Source organism: Panthera tigris, chromosome E2 (genome assembly GCF_018350195.1).
Source record: "Panthera tigris isolate Pti1 chromosome E2, P.tigris_Pti1_mat1.1, whole genome shotgun sequence".
Taxonomy (NCBI): Eukaryota; Metazoa; Chordata; class Mammalia; order Carnivora; family Felidae; genus Panthera; species Panthera tigris.
In genome coordinates, this window is record NC_056674.1 from 32,764,588 (window position 1) to 32,789,863 (window position 25,276).

The 25,276-nt window shown below is 42.8% G+C and overlaps 1 protein-coding gene across 2 annotated transcripts in view; it reads left to right on the forward strand.

Moving 5' to 3' along the window:
• The window catches only part of LPCAT2 (lysophosphatidylcholine acyltransferase 2), a 69,035-nt gene extending 52,216 nt beyond the window's left edge, over positions 1 to 16,819 (forward strand). For both annotated transcript variants that reach the window (XM_042970598.1, XM_042970599.1), the window contains 3 exons: positions 7,199 to 7,297; positions 10,895 to 11,030; positions 14,850 to 16,819. In XM_042970598.1, coding sequence (XP_042826532.1) covers positions 7,199 to 7,297; positions 10,895 to 11,030; positions 14,850 to 15,034 — 420 coding nt within the window. In that variant the 3' untranslated portion in view covers positions 15,035 to 16,819. The remainder of the gene's footprint in view (positions 1 to 7,198; positions 7,298 to 10,894; positions 11,031 to 14,849) is intronic.
• The last annotated feature ends 8,457 nt before the right edge of the window (positions 16,820 to 25,276 follow it).

Below are 25,276 nucleotides of genomic sequence, written 5' to 3' on the forward strand. Positions count from 1 at the left end.
ATTACTATTATTATTATTATTTTTAAATGTTTATGTATTTTTGAGGGAGAAAGAGAGACAGAACACGAGTGGGGAAGGGGCAGAGAAAGAGAGAGAGAGACAGAATCCGAAGCAGGCTCCAGGCTCTGAGCTGTCAGCACAGAGCCCGTAGCAAGGCTCGAACCCATGAACCATGACCCGAGCTAAAGTCGGACCCTTAACCGACCGAGCCACCCAGGCGCCCTGGAGAGATGAGTACTTTTAAAGCTCCCCCAGATGATTCCAGCAAGCATCCACGGTTGCCAGGCAGGGCAGCCGTGCTTTCTTGCGTGTGGCCCTCGGTTTGGCTCTTTCATTTTGATTCAGGTGATTATGGTGGGGCAGGCAGGATCCAGTAGACTCAGCTACGGGGGCTGCATGGGCAACCGCTCAGTCCCCTCGCCTGCTGTTTAATTGGCTTCTACCCCTCCTGCTTCTCTGGCTTTTCATGCGTTCCCCCTCTCTCCAAGGCTACCTTGGAGGGTCCTCCTGAGATTGAAGATAAATTCTTCCTTCCTCTGTTGACTCATTTAGAGGAGAGCTTAACTATAGACCCGACGTAACTCCCCTGTTAACAGCCCGCGGCTACCTGGGAGCAATCCCCGGTGAAATTAGGAGAGGTCGGCATTTGGCCTCTTTGCTCACCATCATCACCATCATATCATATTTATGCACCACCACGTGCGTATAATCCTGCCCTGAACCAAGCACAGAGACCGCCACGTCCACCTTCCGCCGGGGGCTTTGTAACTTAAGCCTGCTCTGGTGTGCTGCTTAGACCAGGTATGGTCATATCAGAATGAGGCTGCCGCCAGCAACCACACGTTAATGTCAGGATCCCTATTTTACAGTCCGCCCATTCAGATGTTAGGCATGAGTGTAGGAATATAGCCAAGAAAGGGGAAAGCCGCCAAGATGCCTTTTAAGGTCTCAGAATGTTAAGCTTATTATTTAACCTTTCTGCGTGATGGTTGTAGAAAGGGCAGCATAACTGCACTGCACTTTTTTTTTCCTCGCTTAATTCTAAATATTTTTTGGAAGTTAAGACAGTTACCTCAAGTGGGAGGCGGTATTAAGTATTTTTCTTGCTCCTCACGGGTCAAGGGATTATCTGCCCTTATGATTCTCTTCCTGACTGCACAGGGCAGAACATCCCACAGTTACTTACATTTCTCTTCTCTTCTCTTCTGAATTTGTAGAACATTTGTACAGATAACCCCAGTCACTAGAGTAGACATTGGAAAATCCAATCCAAGCTCTGGATTTTTTTAAGTACCCCAAACTTTGGCATTGTGCAGAAACAATAGCCACAAGTAACTGAATTTCTTAGTTTTTATCCAACAGTTGATGTTTTAGTTTTTTTATGTTTATTTATTTTTGAGAGAGAGAGAGACAAAGAGCATGAGCAGGGAAGGGGCAGAGAGAGAGGGAGACACAGAACCTGAAACAGGCTCCAGGCTCCGAGCTGTCAGCACAGAGCCTGATGCGGGGCTCGAACTCGTGAACTGTGAGATCATGACCTGAGCTGAAGTCGGACGCTCAACCGACTGAGCCACCCAGGTGCCCCAAATGTTCTTTTTTCTTAATGTTTATTTATTTTGAGAGAGAGAGAGAGAGAGAGACAGAGCATGAATGGGGGGAGGGGCAGAGAGAGGGAGTCGCAGAATCCGAAGCAGGGTCCAGACTTTGAGCCATCAGCACAGAGCCCGATACAGGGCTTGAATTCACAGACTGTGAGGTCATGACCTGAGCGGAAGTCGGGTGCTCAACCTACTGAGCCACTCAGGAACCCCTAAAGGCACATTTTCAATGTAAGAGGGAGTATATATGTGATACACTTTTTTAAATTTACCATTTCTACATGGAAGACTACATGTAGACAGAGGTCTTTGATTCATATCATTTCATCCCATTGTTTTTCAATTTCTAACATTAAGCTATACGATCGATGTTTTAAGTTGAAAATAATACCCAGTGGGGCGCCTGCGTGGCTCGGCTAAACATCTGATTTCTTGATTCCAGCTCAGGTCATGATCTCATGGTTTGTGGGACAGAGCCCCGAGTCAGGCTTTGCATTGACAGTGCAGAGCCTGCTTAGTATTCTCTCTCCCTCTTTCTGCCCCTCCCCTGCTCACACACACTCTCTCTCTCTCTCTCTCAAACTAAATAAATCAATAAATGTTTTTTAAAAAGAGAAAAGAATACTTGGCGATTTTAAAAAAGCAAGTGAAATTGTACCATCTACACTTTTTAATTTCAAAATCTGCCACTTGATTTTGAAAAACATCTTTATCTTGATATAATCATTGGATTCTGTAACCTGTAACAGCAGGAAAAAGAACAACACGCTCTGTACCTAAGGAAAGCAAACCTCTGAGAATGTTCAAAATGTATACATCATCTTAAAGGTCACTTAAAATATCTTTTGAGTAGTAGTGCTTGTGTTTTTAAAAACTGTTTTTTTAAGTCAGAAATTCCATCAGTAATATTGCGCAACTAACCCATAGTGGGGCCTTAACAAATATTCACAGATGCACCTGCAGGGTCCTGATATTTAACATGTTTATTGATCTTGAGGTGCTTTTAGAATCACTTCTTAAAAGTGTCTGCATTTAATGCTAAGTGGATTAATGCAATTTAATTCCTGGAAAATTGGTAATACAATTACATATGTGGGTAGAAATACGCTCTTAATAAGAATATTTGAGCCAACAGAATGCCTCTCCCCAGAATCCTCTGGGAAACTGAGAATTTACTGTATTTTAATAATAGAACTCCTTTGGATTTGTAGAGTATCTTCAAGGACTCAAGGCCTTTTTCTGTTGACTGCTGCATAGTAAGTTCTGTTTTTATGGAAGCATTTCTAAATTATTTTGATGGTATTGACGATCTCTCACCTTCAGGGGTGGTACACATGATAACATACCAAAGAGAATATAGTCCTGTCCTTGGGGGTTTGCCATTTCAAAATGTATTGACACCCATATCCTTAAATGTTGCTGGACTTCAAATGTTGTTAAACATACCTGCTTCTGTAGAAATAAAAATGTTGAACGAATCCAACTATGAAAAGCTTTAGGGAACGGATACCTGAGAATCAGATGCAGGAAAATCACCATTTGTCCCTTCTGCAATTTTAAATGGGCCGTGTTTGAACATGTGGTTTGGAACTTCCCTCTGGTCCTAGAAGCTAGTGTCGAGTGACGGTGGGACTGGCAGGGCGCTGGGGTGCCGTGAGGTCACGGTGACCGTCAGCCCTCACTTCCATGCTCTTCTGATCCTGCTGACCACCAGGGAAGGGACGGGGCCCACCGTCTGGAGCTTCGTCCAGGCTTGGTCACCCCTTCTTTTTGCAGTGATCCGCACAAATCCGTGGTTCCTACTCGGGGCTGTCCTGGCCTCCAGATTAGGACAGATTATGGAGGGATCAGGGTCTCCTTCCAGAAAGCTGGTCTCCTCCTTCGAAATGTGGCCCTGAAATATTCTCAACCCTAGATTTTTTTTTTAAGTGTATAATTTTTCCAGAGAAGTTCAATAGGTTTTTAAAGAATTAACCCCACAGATTTGAGGGTTAACCTTTACCCCGGAACTGATTTGAAATTAAAAAATGAAAGGAGTGTCCCTCATCGTATACTTTTTTATTATTTGTTTTTGGAATCTATTTTATTAAACTACTTGCTTTAATTTGAATGATTCGGAATCCAGTTACCTAAATTTTAATTGTAGTTGATGATAATAGCAAGTTCTGTGATGTCAAGTGAAGCGGGATAGAGCCCCACGTCGGTGCAGAGCCTGCTTGGGATTCTCTCTCTGCCTATCCCCTGCTCGCACTCTCTCTCTCTCTCTCTTTCTCTCTCAAAATAAATAAATAAATAAATAAATAAATAAATAAATAAATATTTTTTAAAAAGAGAAAAGAATACTCAGTGATTTTTAAAAATCATGTGAAATTATGCCATCTACATTTTTAAACGTCAAAATCTCCCAATTTTTTTTATTAGTAAAAATGAATTTGTTTTTTTATTAGTAAAACTGAATTAGTCAAATGGATGATTTCTAAGGTTCCTTCCAGTTCCAAGTCTTATTATTTTTTAATTTGGAACCTTAACAATGTATCGTTTTATTCATCCAATAATAAAACACCTAAGAATGATTTCCACACTGCTTTTCCCTCCTTACACTACTACGATGAAAATTTAACATATAATTTCTCATGTGTCTGATTAGCAAGGTCTGCTTTAACATCCTTTATCAAGGGTCTGCTTCTTTTTGTCAGCCAAGACCACTCCTGGAGAAGAGGTCCAGAACATTACCTTGTTTTGTGAATAGTGGTAATGTGAAGAGTCCTTTATATTTCTCTTTGTCCCTCCGAAAAATGAGTTCTGATACTTGACCTGTGTTTTACGTAGGGTTCGGTGGTAAAGATAAAAATTGGATGCCTCACAATAGAGAGACAACATAAATTTAAAAGCACAGGCCCAGGCACACAATCTATGACGTCTTCAGTGTCCACAGACCATTCTTCTGTCCGTTTTTCCAAACTTCTATCCAAGGCCCTGTGTTGCTTCATCAAGAAAGCCACCTGCGGAATAAATGTGCCTATATTGAATAATGCATCTACGGTTTGGAAAGCTGCTCTGCTCGGCCTCTAAGGCTGATGAACAGCAGCTCTCCATGGTGCATAAGGAAGTAAACTGGTGCTGGCCCAAGAAGAAAATGATGTCACTTAAAACTCTACCGTCTCTAAAATTTCTGGGGTGATGAAAATGTCATAGATACTGGTTGTGGCAGTGGTGGTTACCCTGGTGTATGCATTTGTCAAAACACCTTAACTGCACATTTAAAATGGGTGCTTTCAGCACTTTCAACGATAGCCAAATGACAGAGCCTCAATGTCCATCGACTGATGAATGGATAAAGCAATTGTGGTTTATATACACAATGGAATATTATGTGGCAATGAGAAAGAATGAAATCTGGCCCTTTGTAGTCATGTGGATGGAACTGGAGAGTGTGATGCTAAGTGAAATAAGTCAGACAGAGAAAGACAGATACCATATGTTTTCACTCATATGTGGACCCTGAGAAACTTAACAGAAGACCATGGGGAGGGGAAGGAGAAAAAGAAAAAAGGTTAGAGAGGGAGGGAGCCAAACCATAAGAGACTCTTAAAAAGTGAGAACAAACTGAGGGTTGATGGGGGGGGGGGTTGGGAGGGAGGGTTGGGTGGGTGATGGGCATTGAGGAGGGCACCTGTTGGGATGAGCACTGGGTATGGAAACCCATGTGACAATAAATTTCATATTAAAAAAAAATAAAACGGGTGCTTTTCATCAAATGTAAATGATACATTTTCTTAAGTCAACTTATTTTCAAACAAACTGATTCAAGAAAAGGAAGAAATCGCCTTTGTAGATAACCAGACAAAAATGGAAGTCAGAGGACCTGAGTTTTTGTCTCCGGAATAAACCGTGTTACTTAAGGGAAGTCTTGAAATATCTTTGTTTCTATTTTCTCTGATGGGAAAGGGAAGTTAAATTGCTTCTCCTTTTAGTTCCCACCCTGCAGTAAGATAAAGCAGCATGCTAAAAGTGACTCTTGATCCTTTGAGTCCTGGTTGCTTCCAGAAGCAGGCAAAAGTTGCAATTTTCTTTCCTAGAAAAATGCACACACACACACTGCACACCGTTTCAGGGGCTTCACGGCCTCCCCTTTCCCCAAGCTCATCCGTGGAGCCCCAGTGAAGAGCACTGACTTCAGTTCTATTTATTTGTTTTTAAAGTTTTTACTTATTTATTTTTTAGAGAGAGAGAGCGTGCAAGGGGGAGAGGGAGAGAGAGAATCCCAAGCAGGTTCCACACTGTCAGCACGTAGCCCGACGTGGGGCTTGATCTCATGAACCGTGGGATCGTGACCTGAGCTGAAATCCAGAGTCAGACCTTCGCCATCTGAGCCACCAGGCGCTTTAGTTTTTAAAGTGAACTCAAAGTAGGTGAGAGTCAAGGAGAAAAAGCAGTATTGTTTTTAGTGCCTACCTATGTGCGCTAAGCACTGGAAACACAGTGCCGCACAGAGAAAGCAATCCTTGCCCTAGAGGAATTCCTCATGGTCGAAATGTAGATACTCGGTCACAGGTAAAGCTTACGCTCTTGGTGATGCCGAACACCATTTGTTCAAGTGCGAAGTACCACACTAGCTCTATTGTTACCAGTTCACGCTTTATCTGGGAATTCATCGCTTGAAGACTTTGTGCCGCCCAAGTGCTTCTAAGACCCTGGGGTTATAATCGTAGGGGCCTCTTTGCAGTTCTCAGAATCTCCTTCTCCCCACTTCGGCCTCAGCGTTCCTGTCGAGACGAGTAGTTCATGTGTAAGAAACAGTGCACTCAGTCAACCTGGCTTAGAATTATCCATGCCTTCTTTTATATTGCCATGCCACACCTCCTGAGGTACACAGATACGAACATAGTAGCTAGATGCTTCGGAGTTCTGGATCTTCTGGGGCCTCACATCATCATGGGGCCATTGAAGTGGCTCAGATTTGCACACTTGCTTCTGGCTTATTGCAGACAAAGCCTGCAAGGAAGAAAGAATCTGTCTGCAATTGTTGCCTGAGTCTGCCCTTTCCTTCCCTTCCCTTCCCTTCCCTTCCCTTCCCTTCCCTTCCCTTCCCTTCCCTTCCCTTCCCTTCCCTTTCCCTTCCCTTCCCTTTCCCTTCCCTTCCCTTCCCTTCCCTTCCCTTCCCTTCATTTCCTTTCCCTTCCTTTCCATTGTCTACACATAGAGAGTTGCTTAGTGACCTTGGTCACTCTCTAGTGACCTGTTGGTGTTGGCCATCATGGCGGGGCCACCACCAAGATTCTAGATCCTGCCTCGAAGAGGGGCTTCCATCAGGCCTTCGCTCAAGAACCCACGCCAGGTGCCCCAGAGCCGCTCTACATGGCCTCAGTGATTAAATGTTTCTATTTCTTACTAAGCAGAAATAGATTTTCCTTCCTTCTGAACTGGGAACGGGCAGGCCACTGGCCTGCTGTTCCCTCTCAGTAGGAACTTTTTTTCCAAGTAAGCTCAGCACGTGATGATGCCAAGCTGTGTGACATACCTGGAGTCCACCTTTGCCCTGTGATTAATGGTCATTCAACTGGTGGCTCTCCTAATTGATTTCTCCCCTCCTTTCACAGAACCATGATGGCAGCATTGACTTCCGAGAGTATGTGATTGGCCTGGCTGTCCTGTGTAACCCTGCCAACACGGAGGACATCATCCAAATGGCATTTAAGGTACTGTCAGCCCCGCTGAAAACATCTTCGTCTGCCTCGTGAACAAGTGTTGACTCTAAGTGCATTATGTGAAAACCAGTGAATCCATTACCTGAGTTTATAGATCTGCTGGGACGTGTACACAGGGGTAATGTGATTAAGACAATTGCCACTGAGACTAAAGAAACCACAAGCATCCGGTTAAGCAAAAAGGAAGTCTTTGGGAGAAGCTTAACTAATAGCATCGAAATTGAAGAGCCGGTGAATTTAACAAATTCGCTTTAAAAATTCTTTCTTTCCAGCCTGTCTGTTTTGGAGCCCCGAAGTGCGGTGTATAAATAAACACCACCTGCCACTAGTCATCCTAATTCACCATCCGGAAAGTTCTCCTCTATCTTCACATTTTCTCCTTCTGTGTGTCAGAGCTATTTTAAGTGCTCTTTTCCTGATGGAATTTATTTTATTGTGGGATGTCAGGTGAGCGTCATGCTAAATGTCCCAAGTTCCCACCCTGTGTGTTTTCCTGGGGTATCACGTGTACTTTCACAGCAATATCAGGGAAGGGGGGCGGGGCAGAGAAATAGCACACATGGTCCCGTGCTCAGCAGAACCTGGTGGAGGTTTGAGCTGTGACGACCCCGACTTCCATGCCTGCCCCAAGGACCCTGCGTGCCCCCAAGAGGAGCTGGAAGAAGACGTTCCCAAAGTGTTTTTCGTTTTTCTGAGATAAAAGGTGCTGCATCTACTGAGTATTTATGCAGGATGTTCCCTTCCCGTTCTAAGGCTGTGTCGTCTGCTCTCAAGTAAAACAAAAACTTGATCTCCCTGCTTGTCTTGGTACCTAGCTGTGGGTATTGACTCATCCTTCAGCTTCGTGGAGGTCTCCCTGTTTCCACCCACCATGACCACCGAGGACCTTCCCTGTTCCTGCTCCTACTTCCCTCTCTTCCGGATTTTCTCAGAAGAGCATCCCACAAGGTTTTCTTTCCCCTCTATTGTCTAGAAAAGACTCTCTTCCTCTGAGAGTCCTTTCTCACGTTTTAGGGGCCACCAGGGCAAGCCTCAGGAATGTTCACGTGCTCTGTCATCGACGGCGAAGTCCCCAAGCCGGCTTTTTATCTCAGATTGGTTAAAACTGAGTTAACTGTTAGGCCTATAAAGAACCCAAGTGGTTGATGCTTAGCAGATGGTCAGAAGGCAAGGGCCAGAACTTTTTCCAAGTTTAAAACGTTTGGCTTTTACAGACTTATTCATCATAAAACCTAAAATTATACACATAGCTAACTGATTCCAATTCAGATATTTCTGTTTCTGTTTCGGGACTGCATACATAATTGTAAGTTTAGCTGAGTAAATGGTCACTTTTGGTTCACCGATGAAAGACCGGTAGAAAATTTGGCCCTCAATCACAGTAATTATTGTTTTTAAAGACGCCGAGAGATTTTTCTCTGGACTAGACCTCGGTTTGGTGCAGAGGCAGGCAAGGAGGACCTGAAACTATAATTAACTCTTTTTCCAGTAAGACAAGGGTCATGCTTTCCTGTGGTTATTTTTCAACCTCCTTTTCCAGGTGTGTTTGGTGTTTAAAGAAATATTTTGGCACACTTTTATGTTTCATTTAGAACTATCCGTTTATACGTACGGGATCCAATCCTTTACTTGGGAAGCACTTCCCAGGTAACTCCCCGTCCTTGATCCCATTCCGTGATCACAGTGACCTTCAGGGGTAGAGTGTTAGCTAGCGTTCTCTAGCCCTGAGCAAACAGGCGTGGACGGTGGCTGCAAAAATCACCATATGGCCGGGGAGGGGGCTCAAGGGTAGACTCAGAGGCAGCGACCCCAGAGGCCAGTTAGAATGAGCACCTCCGATTCTGTCCTCTGTCCTCAGTCGCGTTCCAGGGAGGGTCCAACTGGTCCTGCTGTAAAGAGCGTGTGCTTGCTGGAAAGACGGGGTGTTTTGGCTCAGAGTCCCACCGTAGTCCATGCAGTGGGGAGATACCACTCCCCCTAAGGAAATCGGGGTGCTGAGCTCTCTACTGGAGTCCAGAGTGTGGGATTTACTCTGCAGCAGGGAGACTACTGGGAGCGATGAGTAGTTGAGGGAAATTGAACATTTCAGTGAGGGGCGCAATCTGGAGTAGTGATGACAGAGGCCAGATGGAGAAGAAGTAAAGGCCCCCAGTATGGACACGTGAAGGGAACTGTCACAGAAGTGAGAGCCACCAAAGCACCAAATGTGACAGATGAATCGCCGAGGATTGTTTAGGGATGGAAGGCCCGGGAAGGAAGCCGCGCTCGCACTTGTGAGGAGCTGGGTGTGACGAGATCCTTGGTAGTTACCGCTGAGCCCCGGGCCACCCTTTGCAAAAACAAATGCTCATTCGCTTTTCACTTTGGTGCTGTTCTCCCTCCTATTGGGGCTGAGTCGCATGCTCTTCATTTCCGGTTGTCCAGCTCTCTGGCAGCTTCTTCCAAAGTACTTCCCCTCGTGCTGTCCCAGGGCTTTGCCTTACTGTGTGCCGTTCCCTGCAGATAAGCTCCGACACACCCCTCGTCTCAGCTCTTTGCTGAATTCCCGGCTCAGGCCTCGCCACGGTCCTGAGCTGAGGCGCTTCATCTCCTCCCACTCAGGTTTTACGCCCCCAGGTCCAGCTCCTAGGTCTCGGGGGACCCCTGTTCTCCCGTTCTTGGTAGGGCACCCACTTCATCCCAGGTGCCCAGGCTACAACACCCCCGCCCACTCACACTCCTTCCCATCCATCCCCGACGGCCCAATTGCCATGCCAGTCCTGCCCCTGCTTTCTTATAAATCCTGCCCCTTCCTGTCCTTCCCACTCCTCCCCCTCACACTCTTTTTTTTTAAGTTTATTTATTTATTTTGAGAGAGAGAGCATGCGAGCATAAGTAGGGGAGGGGCAGAGAAAGAGGGAGAGAAAGAGAATCCCAAGCAGGCTCTGTGCTGTCCGTGCAGAGCCTGAGGCAAGGCTCCATCTCACGAACTGGGAGATCACGACCCGAGCCGAAATCGAGGGTCCGAGGCTTAACTGACCGACCGAGCCGCCCAGGCCCCCCTCCACGCCACACTTAATTGGCTCTCCCACCTCTAGTCTTTCCAACCTTCTGACCCCAATCCATCCTCCTTGTTCTGAATTCACATATGATCACAGCGCGTCCCCCACTGTCATAATCCCACAGGGTTAGGTGAGGTGTCACACACCCATCATGGCGTGAGTCCTGCTTGTCCGTCAGTCTCCTGGTTCCAGCCCCCGACACTCACCTGCCAGTCCTTGTATGTTCCAGGAATATCCCTTTGTGCTCTGAGACCCACCTCACGTGTCAGCTGGGTCAAGCTTCCCCCGACCTCTCCCGTAGGATTCATCTTGTTCTCCACAGGCCTCCCACGTCCTCTCTACTTACTGTTGTTGTCACCCCTGTTTTAATTCTGTCTCTTTCCATGCCCAAGCTACATGGGCAGCAGAGACCATTCTAACTTCACGTACATCTCCCTTGCCCCTGGCACAATAACGGTTTGAATTATTAAAGATTTTCTGGGATTACTCCATCGCATTTCTGTTCTGCCGGCACTCATTCCTATATTTTATTTTCCTCTTCCTTCAGCTCTTTGATGTTGATGAGGACGGCTTCATCACAGAGGAAGAGTTTTCCACCATTTTGCAGGCCTCCCTTGGAGTGCCCGACCTGGATGTTTCCGGTCTCTTCAAGGAAATAGCCCAGGGGGATTCTGTTTCGTATGGTGAGTGGGCAGCTTGGTTTCTGCTTTAGTTTACCAGGAGCCATCCCTGACTACAGATGGACCCTCGGGCGGGAGGTCCCTCCACTAATTCTATCAACAACAGAAATAACGGTAATAATGATGTTGACAGTAATAATAACAGGGGTAGTGGTGTAAGAGTAGCTAATTACTGAGGGCTTAGATGCTAAAGCATCTTCTAAACATCTTCTAAACATTTTTTAATAAATCTTTATTTATTAGCAGGCCTATTTAATCAGTACTCTTATTTTTTACTTTTTTATTTTTTTTAATGTTTATTATTGAGAGAGACAGAGCATGAGCAGGGGAGGGGCAGAGAGAGAGGGAGACACAGAATCCGAAGCAGGCTCCAGGCTGTGAGCCATCAGCATGGAGCCCGACGCGGGGCTCGAACTCACAGACCGCGAGATCATGACCCGAGCCGAAGTCAGACGTTCAACCCACTGAGCCACCCAGGCACCCCTAATCAGTACTCTTAATTATTATTTGATTGAGATGCATAACATTTAGCTAAGTTACCTAAGGGCATCAGCTAGAGAATGTCAGAGCCAGGATTCAAAAGCCACGACAGTCTGGTTTTAGAGCCTGCCCTCTGCCCTCCCCACCTTACCTGTCATCCGCTGCCCCTCCCGGAAGGGTCTTTTCCCTTCCACCGTCTCCGTGGCTGAGCAAAACTGAGCAAGTCAACTGAAGTGGGTGTAACCACAGTAGAGCGGTGGGGACTGAGGTGCCAACAAGGATAATAGCAGCTAAACCATCTATTGATGCTCACCGTCAGCAGCTTAGCTAAGCTTTCACGCAGGCTTGTTTTCTCCCATCATGTTGATGGCACCGCTGTGAAGCTGGGACTTGCACGGCAGAAGAAGACCCTGTGGCCACACGGCAGGTCCATCCATCAGTGACCAAGCTTTCTCCAGATGGCTTGAGTCCACACATCAAAACAAGTCCCCTAGGGCTGAAGGATGGTCCCTCGGTTTCCGCGTTATTTCCCGGTACAGTTGTTGAGAAACAGCTGAGTGGAGAGGCCCGGGTGACTCCTTCCCTGGCTTGGCTCAGCTGTGCCATTCACGTCAGGCTGGCGTACCTCCCCCAGCCTCTCCTGCAGGCTGCAGGGGGATTCCTCTTGAGGGCCTCTTTCCTTATGGTGCAGAGAGTTTCAGCTTGTTAACTTTCATGGGATGGGGGAATTAGATCGCAAACTTCTTTTACTCTCTGTTTTTAATTACTATCATTCTGCCTGCCCTTCATTCTAGGTTAGGTAATTAAATGCCTAGGGCACTTACTCTATTGAGTTCAAGGAAGGAAGGAAGGAAGGAAGGAAGGAAGGAAGGAAGGAAGAAAAGAAGGAAGGGAGGGAGGGAGGGAAGGAGGAAAAATGGGAAGTACATACGGCGATAAAATGTATGAGTCATAAACCCCCTGGGTACTCATTCTCTGACCATTTTCCTTTCACAAGTAAGACTGCTTACTGAGCTGCCAAATTCAGAACAACTATTTGGAGTAACTATTTCAGTGGCAGTTATACCAAAAATGATTTGTTAGGTAGTCATAACTTTACCTGACAATTTTAATAATTTTATCTGCTTTGTTTTTCGGTGTTTAATCTTTTTCTTTTTTAGAATACACACCGTATCTCCCTTTCCCCGATATTATACCAGTTTCCTTTTTTTTGCAAAAATGTTTGGAAGCATTTAAGTATGATTTTATAAAAGAATAGCTATTGAAATGTATCAGAATGTGACCATTTAAATTATTTTCCTTCTCGGTTTTCCATTAGCCAAATTAATGCCCAAATTCCACGGATTAGCCAGGTCACAGCACTTCTTCTAGAAACGAGTTACTTTTTAATGCCACTGACATCCCCAAAGAGGACAGAGACCTTGACTTTTTGAATAGAGCACAAGTCTTGAAAGATCTTGGTTTCAGTAGATCAACTCTCCTGTTTACTTTCCGTAAAAGTTACTTAAGTCCCCTGTGCCTTCATCACTGAGACAGACTCCTGCAGATGAACCTTTATTTTGGATGTTAAAAAAGAACATTCAAAGAACATGTTAATAGCTTGCCTGATTCAGAAACATGAAGTGGTCTATTAATGCAAAATAATGTTGCTGTTGCAAAGCATGATTTGGGCTCAGTCTGGTAGCTTTCTCATCACTGAGACCTATTTCTTTCTCCAGGAGTTGTTTGTTAGTCTAACGTGCTGTGAAATAGACTCTGGGTTATCAGAGGATTTTTAAAAAAGAAATAGAACTAGAACATGGGGTTAAAAATCCTTTTATTTGGAGAGCTAGCTGATTCAAAGTCTAGGCTCCTTTTGCTGTGTAAACTCAATAAAGTTCTCTCCATCCAAACAGAAGAGGATAGAGGGGCTTCAGAATTGACGGTGGCATTATACTTCAGAAACATCAGGTTATCGGAGGCTTGACATGCAAACTCTGATGGTTAACTTAGTTAGCCTTCTAAACCTCTACCTCAGTTCGTAAATCCAAGACCCCAAAGATAGAAAGAGGCCCACGACTCAGGGATCTCATGATAGGATGATTATATATTGTACCTTCTACTTGTCTTTATTGATCATAAGTCGGGGCTCAGCTTCTCAAGACTGTGAATTTGTATACCAGAATTAAAGGTTAAAATCGTTTGAAAAGCCAGTAAGAAAAAGTCATGAGCAATAGCCTTTTTAAGCATTTTTTTATTATAAAAAATAACAGCAATAGAGAAAATTGAATGAAACATAAACATAGAGCATCACAAGCTTTTGTAAAGTGAACACTTATGTTACCAATGTTCAGGTCAAGAAATAGAGCTTTTCGGGGAGCCTGGGTGACTCAGTCAGCTGAGAGTCTGACTCTTATTTTTGGCTCGGGTGACGATCTCACACAGTTCAGGTGCTCAAGCACCACATGGGGCTCTGCGCTGTCAGCTGGGGAATCTCTCTCTCCCTGTCTCTCCTCCCTTCTCTCTCTCTCTCTCTCTCTCAAAATAAATAAACTTAAAAAAAAAAAAAAAAGAAATAGAGCTTTTCAGGAAACCCTTGTGCACCCCTTCCCAGGGACAACCCCTTTCTCTCTCCTAAAGCGGGCATGACGGACCTGACTTTAAAAGTCCAACATGGGGTTTGTTCTCACGAACCATGAGATCATGACCTGAGCCAAAATCACGAGTGAGACGCTCAACGGACTGAGCCACCCACGTGTGCCTAGCTAACCTGACGTTCAAAGGACTCTCTACCTCGCTTTACTTGTTAGCATCTCACCACAAAGTACCATCGTTAAATATCATGTGTTAGCTTTGGCCGAGCTTTTGAACTTCATCTAACGGACTCATACGAATATGCATTCTTGTGTATCTGGCTGTTTTCATTCAACGTTATGGCTTTAAGATCCGACCACATGGCTACAACACAGCTGTTTGTTTATCTTCTCTGCCGTAGAGCTGCTCTGTTCCATGAAAATGCTACGCATCCCCATGTCTGCTGCCGACAGACTCGGGTCGTTGGCACTGTCACCCGTCATAACTAAGGTCGCTGTGAACAGTCTTATTCATGTCTCCCAGAACACACCATGCACAAATTTCTCTAGGTTATAGACTTCGGAAGAGAATCGACAGGTCACGGCCTATGTACATCCTCGACTCTACTAAATGATGGAAAAACTGTCTTCCAAAGTGGCTGTATGATTCCTAAGAGTCGAGTAACGGGAGTTTGCAATGATCCTATCATTAAGGTCCTATATTAATCGGCATCGTGCCAAAAGAAGATGCGTCTCTATTTACGGGGCTTTTTTTTTTTCTCTCTTCTAGAGGAATTTAAAAGTTTTGCCCTAAAGCATCCACAATATGCGAAGATATTTACAACCTACTTAGACCTCCAGACGTGCCATGTGTTTTCATTACCAAAAGAAGCCCAGGCAGCTCCCTTGATCGCCAGCAATAAAGTCAGTCCCGAAAATCACGACGAGAGCACCTCAGACAAAAAGGATGATTAAAAGCAAATATTCACAAGGAAAGTCATTTACTTGAAGTTGTAAAGGCATTTATTGATAGCGTTTTCAGTGTGATTTTTGAGTAATGATGATGTTTAAAATGGAAAGCTTTTTTGAAATAAAAATGATAGATTTTTTTATTAAAAGGCTTTTATTCTTATACGTATATGAAGTAATATACGTATGAAGGGAATACGTATATTCCCTTTCTTTTATGTTGTGCTGTGCTGGTTGGTTTACTGGTGATAAATACGTTTTTATGGATTTCCCAGCTTAATTTGCATATGCAAATGAATGCAATGGTCTCACTTATTTACTGATGAGTGCTAATCAACACTGTAAAAAGTCTTAAAGAGGGTAAACACTTTTTAAACCTACTTCCCTCTAAAGAAATGAGGTAATATTGTAATCTCGAATCCCTTCCCGTTCTGGAAATGAGTGAGAAGTCTAAGGAACATTGTGGAATTTCATGCCTTTAACTTCACAGATGCATTATTTCTATTTCCAATTCAGTTTCTTGGATCACTGAATTTGCTGGATTGGAAGGGAGGGAGAGCTTCGTTAATTCAGTGAGCCTTCTTAAAACTCATATTCTCTCTCTTGCACCTTTATGGAAGATTTCCTTAACCGCCTGCTAAGGAAATTATACCATTTTGCATGACCTACAGTTTAGAACCTTGTTTTAAAGACCCAGGCTACGGCCAAAGGCCAAGTGGGAATTGCCTTATTGCAGGTAACCTTAATTACCTGCTGAGAAAATGAATCATTTGCCACAGGGTCTAGTTTGAGTTGCATAGTTCAGAATGTAGGGCTTGCCCACTAAATGAGTCAGATCTGCCTTCCTTATATAGTATTAGAATTGACATATTTTACAATCCAAGTGGGATGGTAAGTGTCCTCACAAATTTTACAGCTTGTCTGAGATGTCTACAGGGAAAACACAAAGGGTTCCAAAATATCGAAAGTTAGGGAATCTGAAAACCTACTTTATTAGTGTAAAGAATTTAACCCCCATGCGGGAATCTGGCAGTGACATCTTTCCTTTAGGTTAGGCAGCAACTTCCTTCAAGTGCCATTTTGATTGGATGTCATGCATCCTACATATGGTTAATATCGCCTGTGTTTGAAATTTTGAACGAAGACCCAGTTACTATAATGTACAAAAATAGTTGGCTCACTTCTGAATTCTGTCTTTGAATCCAGTCTCTTTGTTTGGGCTGTGTTTCCGAATATATTGGCGATTTACCCCCGAACTCATTTTTTAATGCCATTATTGAAGTTGGAAAGCCTCACGAGAGGTGGGTGATCATTTCAAGCCGGTTTTACACATGAAGCAGTTGGTGCTCTAAGTGAATGAGTACATTCGGAGCATCGCTTCCCGAAATGTTTTATACTTAAGCACGTATGATCGTTTGCTTTTTCATATGCCTTAAAGCTGCTTAGACAAAGTATTGAATGAGCTGGAAAGCATTGCTTAAGTAATTAGAAAAGTATCTGTCCCGAATAGTGTCTGAGTGTGCGATAGAATGCATGTACTACTCAGGTACCACGATCGCTGTTTATCATAGAAAGGCTGCATATTACTCCTATTAGTTACGAAAAAGTAACATTAAAAATGGAAAGTTTCCTATGAACCTCCTGAAAACGATCCCACTGTTTTCCCATTTTAAGCTAATATTTTGTGCTCCTTAAGTCCACTTCTGCCAATGTAATATCCCTATTTTATTATGTTACTGAATAAATAAACTTGCTACGTAAATTCTTGGCAATTAAAAAGTTCTGGTTTTGCCATTTTGTCTCAAAGGTAATACACCTTTTTAATATCATGGTTTGAATGTGTTTGCATATTTATGAACGTGATTAATCATTCTTGTTTGCCTTTAAGCTTTATGAAATGTCAGGCATGATCTTACTCTAATGAAAAACTGAAATTTTAGCTAAAGGTGCCATAGTTCCTATTCTTAAAGAAGTTGACTTTGGCCAGTGGGGTGTGTATAACCACAGTCACGATCATCAGTATCCCTACAGTCTAGGTTCTTCTTGAAGCCATCATAGCAAAGATTGCCTTCAAAGAGACTTTTCTCCTCTTAGAACTTGAAGTAAGGAATTAAATTTCATTAAATCAGTTAAATGCACTGTGGTTTCCTATAATAGCTTGAAAAAAAAAAGTTATTTTTTGAAAGGAGAAATACTAGATCCTAAGACCTAAAAACTACAGGGGCGCCTGGGTGGCTCGGTCGGTTGGTTAAGCATCCAACTCTTGATTTCAGCTCAGGTCACGGTCTCGTGGTTTCATGAGTTTGAGTCGCACATTGGGTTCCTCACTGGCAGGGTGGAGCCTGCTTGAGATTCTCTCTCTCTCTCTCTCTCTCTCTCTCTCCTTTTCTCTCTGCCCTCCAGCTCACTCTCTCTCTCCCTCTCCCAAAAATAAATAAACAAATGCAACTGAAAAAAAATTATAAATCCAAAAAACTCGAAAGTTTTCGATCAGAACAGTTCTGTTGAAGAACAATGATGTGCTGAATGCTTGTAGACCAAATTGCTGGCATTATGCGTATTTCATACCCGTCTGCCGCTGCTTCTCGAGTTTCGGAGGGCTGGCCGTGCCTGCTAGTAGGGGTACCCATCACGGATATTTCAAAGAGACCGCCTCCCTTTTAGAAGACGTACGGTCTGCGGTCCGCGTGAGGCACAAACAGTACAGAAATCTGATTCCCAGACTCGGGGACCCTCCCCTTCACGCTACCGCAAATGCAAGATGGGGAATCGGCCCACCGGGCGAGGTGGACAGGTGGGCTCCCTACCCCAAAACCCTTTGTGTGTTTGTTTGTATATACCAATCACCAAAGTGGGTAAGAAGCCACCAGTGAGAAACCACTCCGCAGGGAAGCAGACCTACTTACCATCTTTCCCCTCTTCTTCCTGTTCTCCTGAAGAGACTTCAATTTTTGTGGTTGTTGTTATACCAGAGTATTAAATCAGCACTCCTTGTGGTTTGACAGAGGTGAAGGCCCTCGCGAAGTTCTTGCTATGTTGCCAATACACACGTCACAAACCTGAGCAAACAGGGTAATGGCCTGAAGAGCTCATGTCCCTTTTAGCCCTTTCAACGTAGTACTTGTGTCTAGGTCACCCGTCACCTTGTCGAGTGTGTGTGTAAGAGGCTCTAACCAGCTGTCTCCCCGACACTGGGATACCAGCTCGCTAGTTTTTCTAACGTGGACCTTATCGTTTTCTTATCATTCCTCTGAAAGAGTCTCTGTACATTAGAAAACATAAAAACAAAAAAAGAGAGAGAAGAGAATAAACAGAAAAATCACGGTTGCTTCCACCACCCCAAATCTGCAATTACGCATGTTTTGACATGTTTTATTTCACTTTTTTTTTCCAAATATTCTTACATTCTCAAGATAAGAGCGTGCATGGTATTCTACACTCTACTGTTTCACTTGGAACATGACATTTTCCAAGGTCATTCGATTTTCCTGCAAATGTGAATTTTTCGGTGTACCTAATGTCTCTTCAGATAGCACTAAGATGACACGTGTGATCGTTCTTCCATACTGAACATGTGAGTTGGGTTTTCGCTTTGGGTTCTGTCTGACTCCAAAGGCCAGGCTTCTTAATTTTTTACATATAGCATCACCATTGCCTGGTTTACAGAATTGATAGAGTAATGTCTGCCGTATGTGTTCCTACTTGTGGGGTCTAGATATCAAATTTTGACTGAGTTCATAAATGGAAGAAAGACAGAGGTGGTTGGGATGGGAAAAGATGGGTGAACTGAGGCCCAGGATAGTCGGGCTGAAAATCCAGAAACCTTCCCATATGAATAATCGAAGGGACTGTCAATCAATGGCAGGGCCAACTTCAGGACGCTACAGTAATCTTTTTCCTTTGTGGGTAGTGAAGGAGCATAAATCCCCTGCTTCTTCTGGGTCCCTCTGCTGTGGGACACAGTACGTCTCTGCTCGCAGAATAATGTCATATGATCATCAAGGTCGAGTGTAGGGAACTGAGCACTAACTCACAACTGTAGTATCTAGGACCTTCACCCGCACTGTTGTGGAGCACCCCCTTTGCTGTTCTCGCCTACACCTTCGGCCTCCTATAAATTCCCTTGCCGGGCAGAGAGAACAGCGACTGTTACAAAGCACAAACCAGTTATCACTTCTCCAGTTAAATTCTTTCTAATGCTCCCCATTGCAGTTTGGATACAATCCCAATTATTCCACATGGCCCACAAGGCCCCACGTGGTCTGGCCCCCCCTGGAGATGTAGACGTCAACCGTTAACTGTCTTCTGTCTCTTCACCTGGTTCGCTTTTCTTCATTCAGATTAAAAAAGAAACAAAGGCTTCGTTGAGATCATGATTTACATACATCATACAATTTACCCATTTAAAGTGTACAACTCAGTGCTTTTTTTAGAATGTTCAGAGTTGTGCAACTATCACATCTAATTTTTAGAATGTTTGAGTTTATTTACATTTTATTTATTTTTTTAATGTTTATTTTTGAGAGAGAGAGAAAGAGAGACAGAGCATGAGTGGGGGAGGGGCAGAGAGAGAGGGAGACACAGAATCGGAAGCAGGCTCCGGGCTCAGAGCTATTGCACAAAGCCTGACGCGGGGCTCGAGCTCAAGAACAGTGAGATCATGACCTGAGCCAAAGTCAGATGCTTAACCGACTGAGCCATCCAGGCACCCTGAGTTTATTTAGATTGTAAATCGAACATCAGGTCATCAAATAGGAATCCCCCACTGCCCATCAAAATAGCCCACTCCACCTCTACAGGCATTCTGAATCCTGCTGCCCTTGAATTTAAACTTCTGTGACATTATTTGTTTGCATATTTACTGTCTCTTATTCCTACCACTTAACAGGTGTGCCTTACACAGAGCAAACACTATTTTGTGAATGAACAACAATAACATTAGGTTTCATTTCATGCGCCTCGCATTGTATGAGAACCGAGATCATCTTCACAATAAACCTGAAAACCTGGCGTTATGAGATCCCTAGACGCACGCAGAGAGGTTCTATCACTTGGTCAAGAGTTACATAACTGGCGAGTACCCGGGCTGGAATTCAAACCCAAGCCTGTCTGGCTTTAAAAGAGGGGACTTTTGATTGGGCCAAGGTAACTTGAGTGCATAAAATAACTAGAGAATTATGTGGCCGGTTTCAGTTTCCAGAAACATGGAAACTAGATAATCTGAGAACCCTCTGGCCACAAAACCCATAGAATGCTGAGCAAAATGTCACAAACATGTTCAAAATGCTAGCTGAGCATGCAGAATAGGAAGGGAAACCCTTGCCGGCCAAGAATGGGAAGAGAGTTGGAAACCAGAACTATGTGAAGGCATAAAAGTTCCAGGTCACAGGCGGACATTTGTCAGTCTCAGTAACAAGGGGCTTAGTATTTTGCTGCCTTACGAGGCAAAAGACAAGGTTTTTAAATGAGGTGAGGATCTGGGACCAAGGTCTCAGGGGAGACACACAGATGCCTGAAGGGCTATACTCTCAGGAGAAGAATAAACCAGAAAAATGCAACTTCTGGCAAAGGAAGACTAATGAGGGAGTTTTTCTGTCTTGGCCTGGGTTCTAGGCTAGGGGTGAAAACTTTCCTCTGGTCTTTCTTCTTCTTATTTTTTTCATGTCTGTCCCTTTCAATGTTTTAAGACTCATTTTATGGTTCAGCCTACGGTCCATCTTGGTGACTGTCCCATGTGTACCTGTAAAGAATGAGGATTCGACAAGTGTTGGGGGTAATGTTCTCTAAATGTAAGTTAGGTCCAGTGACTTGACAACTCGAGATGTCCTCTCCACCTTGCTGATTGTTTGTCGATTCCAGTAGTTACTGAAAGAAGGATGTTGAAAACTCTGACTGTTATCAACTGTCAGTTTGTCTGAAGCTTTGCCATTAAGTTCATGACCATTTTTGATTGTTACATCATCTTGATGAACTGACCCTTTTATCGTTATGAATATTTCTCTGTAATTCCAATAATACTACCTATTCTGTCAGTAAGTAACTGCTTAACCATGCCAGCTTTCTTAGGACTAGTGTTTGCCTGGTTTATCTTTTTCCTTCCTTTTCCTTTTAACCCATCTGTGTCTTTATACTGAATATGCATCTCTTAAATAAATAGTTTGTGTGGGTGCCTGGGTGGCTCAGTCAATTAAGTGTCCGACTTCAGCTCAGGTCATGATCTCAAGGTTCGTGAGTTTGAGCCCCGCATTACAGGCTCTGCACTGAACAGTCAGGAGCTGGCTGAGGTCGCTCTCTCTCCCTTGCTCTCTGCCCCTCCCCCACTCGCTCACTCTCTTTCTCTCAAACTAAATAAGCTTTAAAAAAATGAGTATTTTGTGGTCCATTTGGATCTTACTTTTTATTTATCTTGTCTGGCAATTTCTGTCCTTTCATTGGAACATTTAGTCTCCTTCCATTTAATAGAATTATTGATGTGATTGGATTTGAGTTCTATATCATCTGGCTTTTTGTTTTCTATTCCATTTTTTCTTTGATCGTTTTCTTTCTGACTTATTTTGGACTAATTTTTTTTTTTTTTTTTTTTTTTAGTATCTTGTCATTTTATATTTTCTTTTGGCTCATTAGCTATACTTACTTACTTTTAGTAAGTAAATAGTGGTTGTTCCAGAGCTTATAATATATACTTTTCCCTTAATATTGTCTACTTTCAAATACAAGTACATTATTTCCCTTATCATGTAGGAAGCTCGGTGTGCTTTCATTTCATTCTGTCCTGCCATTTGGACCTTTGTCATGTATCTTCTATGTGTTTTCAACACCACAAGACACATTTATCATTTCTGTTCAAAACGGTCAAGTAAAAACTTGAGGAAAAAAGGTCTGTCTACATATTTACTATTTCCGGCACTCTCTATTTCAATTTCTTGGTATGATTCTACCTTTCCATCGTTTTTCCCCAGCCTGAAGAATGTCCTTGAGCAATTCTTAGAGGGCAAGATGCCTGACAATAAATTCTCTCTGCTTTCTTTTGTCTAAATATGTCTTGATTTTGCCTTCATTAAAGACTCATTTTTGCCAGATACGGAATTCTGTGTTGACTTCCTTTTTCCTTTCAGTTCTGTAAAGATTCCATTGACCTCTTCCTTTCATTGTGTCTGATGAGAAGTCAAAAGGAATTCTTTTCGTGGTTCTCTTGTGTATAATGTATTTTTATCACTGGGCTACTTTTTTTTTTTTTTACATTTTTTCTTTATTACTAGTGTTGAGAAACTTTAGTATGATTTCGCTCAACGGTAACATCTTGTAAAACTACTGTAGAATATCACAGCCAGGGTAATGACATTAATACAGTCAAGACACAGAATATTCCACCCACTGTAAGAATTCCTCATTTGGCCCTTTACAGCCACCTGGCCCTTTGCCCCCACCCCCCATTCCCATCTCCCCTTAGCCTCGGACAACCACGCATATTTTCTCCATGTCTGTATCTTTGTGGTTTCAAGAATGTTACATCAATGGAATCGCACAGTATGTAACTTTGGGCTGCTGATTCTATCAGGAACGTGTTCCTTTCTATTCCGTGACATGGATGTACCACAGTTTATCTCACCTTTCACCCACTGGTGGACATCTGGGTAGTTTCCTGTTTATTATCATTTTCCGAGTAAAACGGCTATAAACTTTTATGGGCAGGCGTTGTGTGAACATAAGCTTTCATTTCTCTGGGATAAATGCCTGAAGGTGCAATTGCTGAGGAACAGAGTGTTGCACAGAGTGTTGTTTTCTTGTTGTTGTTGTTTTTAGTTTTTTGGGTTTTTTTGTTTTTGGTTTTTTTTGTGGTTTTTTTTTTTTGTTTTTTTTTTTTTTTTTTGGAAACTGCCAAACTATTTACCATAGCTGTACCATTTTACATGCACACCAGCGATGAGTGGTCTAGTTTCTCCACATCCTTGTAATATTTGGTGTGGTCACTCTTCTTTTTCTTTTTTTTTTTTTAATTTTTTTTTTTTACATTTATTCATTTTTGAGAGACAGAGAGAGACAGAACACAAGTGGGGGAGGGGCAGAGAGAGAGGGAGACACAGAGTCTGAAGCAAGCCCCAGGCTCTGAGCCTTCAGCCCAGAGGGACTAGAACCCACGAACTGCAAGATCATGACCTGAGCCGAAGTTAGATGCTTAACCGACTGAGCCACCCAGGTGCCCCTCTTGTGCCCATATTTTATTTTATTTTATTTTTTAAATTTTTATTATGATTTTTTTTAACGTTTATTTATTTTTGAGACAGAGAGAGACAGAGCGTGAACGGGGGAGGGGCAGAGAGAGAGGGAGACACAGAATCCGAAGCAGGCTCCAGGCTCTGAGCTGTCAGCACAGAGCCCGACGCGGGGCTCGAACTCACAGACCGTGAGATCATGACCTGAGCCAAAGTCGGACGCTTAACCAACTGAGCCACCCAGGTGCCCCTCTTGTGCCCATATTTTAATTGGATTATTTTATTTTGTTTTTACTCTTGGATTTGGGGAGGTCTTTATATATTCTAGATACTTCTTTGTTAGATATGTGATATGCAAATATTTCTTCCCCAATGTGTAGCTTGTCTTTTGATCTTCTTACCAGGGTCTTTCACAGAGAAAAGAGTTTGACTTTGATCATATCCAGCTGATCAGTCTTTGCTTTACAAAATTTCATTCCATTAAGGATGAAAGCCAAGTCAAGACATTGACTAAAGAGAAATCCTGACTAGCTCTATAATCGTTATAGAAATTTAATAAGTAGCTTAAAATCAACCCCGCCCAAGGAACCCTTAGATGGTGCTCCAGACAAGTTTTAAATCTTTAAGAAACAGATAATCCCAATATTATACATCCTTTAACAGAGGAAAAATAACATTGATATGAGGGCAATAAGGGAACAATCAGTAACTTTTCTGCTTTATGTATGAATATAGATTCTCTTATTAAGTCCAATCCAACAATGTATCAAATAATTCATGATCGAGTTGGATTTATTCTAGGAATGCAAGGATGGTTTAATATTAGAAAATATTTTTAAGTAAATTGCATTCATACTATATCAGTTTCTTATTGCATCTATAAAATTACCACAAGTTCAGTGGCATAACTGATATAAATTTTTTATCTTATTCTGGAGGTCACCAGGTCTCATTGGGCTAAAAGCCAGGTGTCAGTAAGGCTGTATTCCTTCCTTCTGGAGACGTGAGGAGAGAAATTTTTTTTTTTTTTTCCATCTGAGGCCACTGACATTCTTTGGCTTGTGGCCCATCTCCATCTTCAAAGCTACCAAAGACAGAGCTGTTCTCACATCACACAATTCTCTCAAAAAAAAAAAATATACATATATATATATATATATATATATATATAAATTTAAAAATAAAAGGAAATAATAGATATCTGAAAACAAATCTAAAATACATTTGCAAGAACTTGGACAAAATGATGAAATTTGATTAAAACTCTGTTAAATAAGGGCTAAGTGGAAAGAATAATTACATTTATAGGCTGACTTGATATGATAAACATGTAAAATTTCCACCAATAGTTCTATAAATTTGAGCAATTGCCGTCAAGATCCCTCCGTGACATGGGGTGTGTGTGTGTATACCAGACAAGCTGATTCTAAAAAGCTTATTGTAAAATGTATTTAGAAGTACAAAGAGTTACACATAGCAAGAAGTTCTGAAGATAAAAACCCCCAAATTGCATGTGTTTGAGACGGAAGAATTGCCACCTCAGGTATAAAACCGTATTGTAAAGCCGTAGTGATACCCAGAGAGATTATCCGAGTATAAGGTGGACCACGGGTGAAAGATCTCCACCGTACTTTCCTTACCTTCTTCATTCATTTAGATTCATTTCATAAATACGTATTAAGCACATAACTAGTGCCAGGTCCTGGTATAGATCCCAGGATACAATGGTGAACAAAACAAACAGTTCTCATCCTCATGGGATGCACAGCCTTGTGAAGACAAATCACTAAAACGGTAGTAACGCTACACGTGATGAAGTTACAAAACAGAGGAAAACAGGTACTTTGGGAAAGTGACAAAGGGCAGCGATAACTAACATTGATGGAGGAAGCCCTCCGTGCCAGAAAAGAGGACTAGAAGCTAAAGAGTGAAGGAGGGAGTGTTTCTTCCGGAAACAACAAAACGTGCAGGAGAAAGGAAGGCTTATTCACGGAATTAGCAGAAATCTAGTCTGGTTGCGGTAAAAAGATACCAG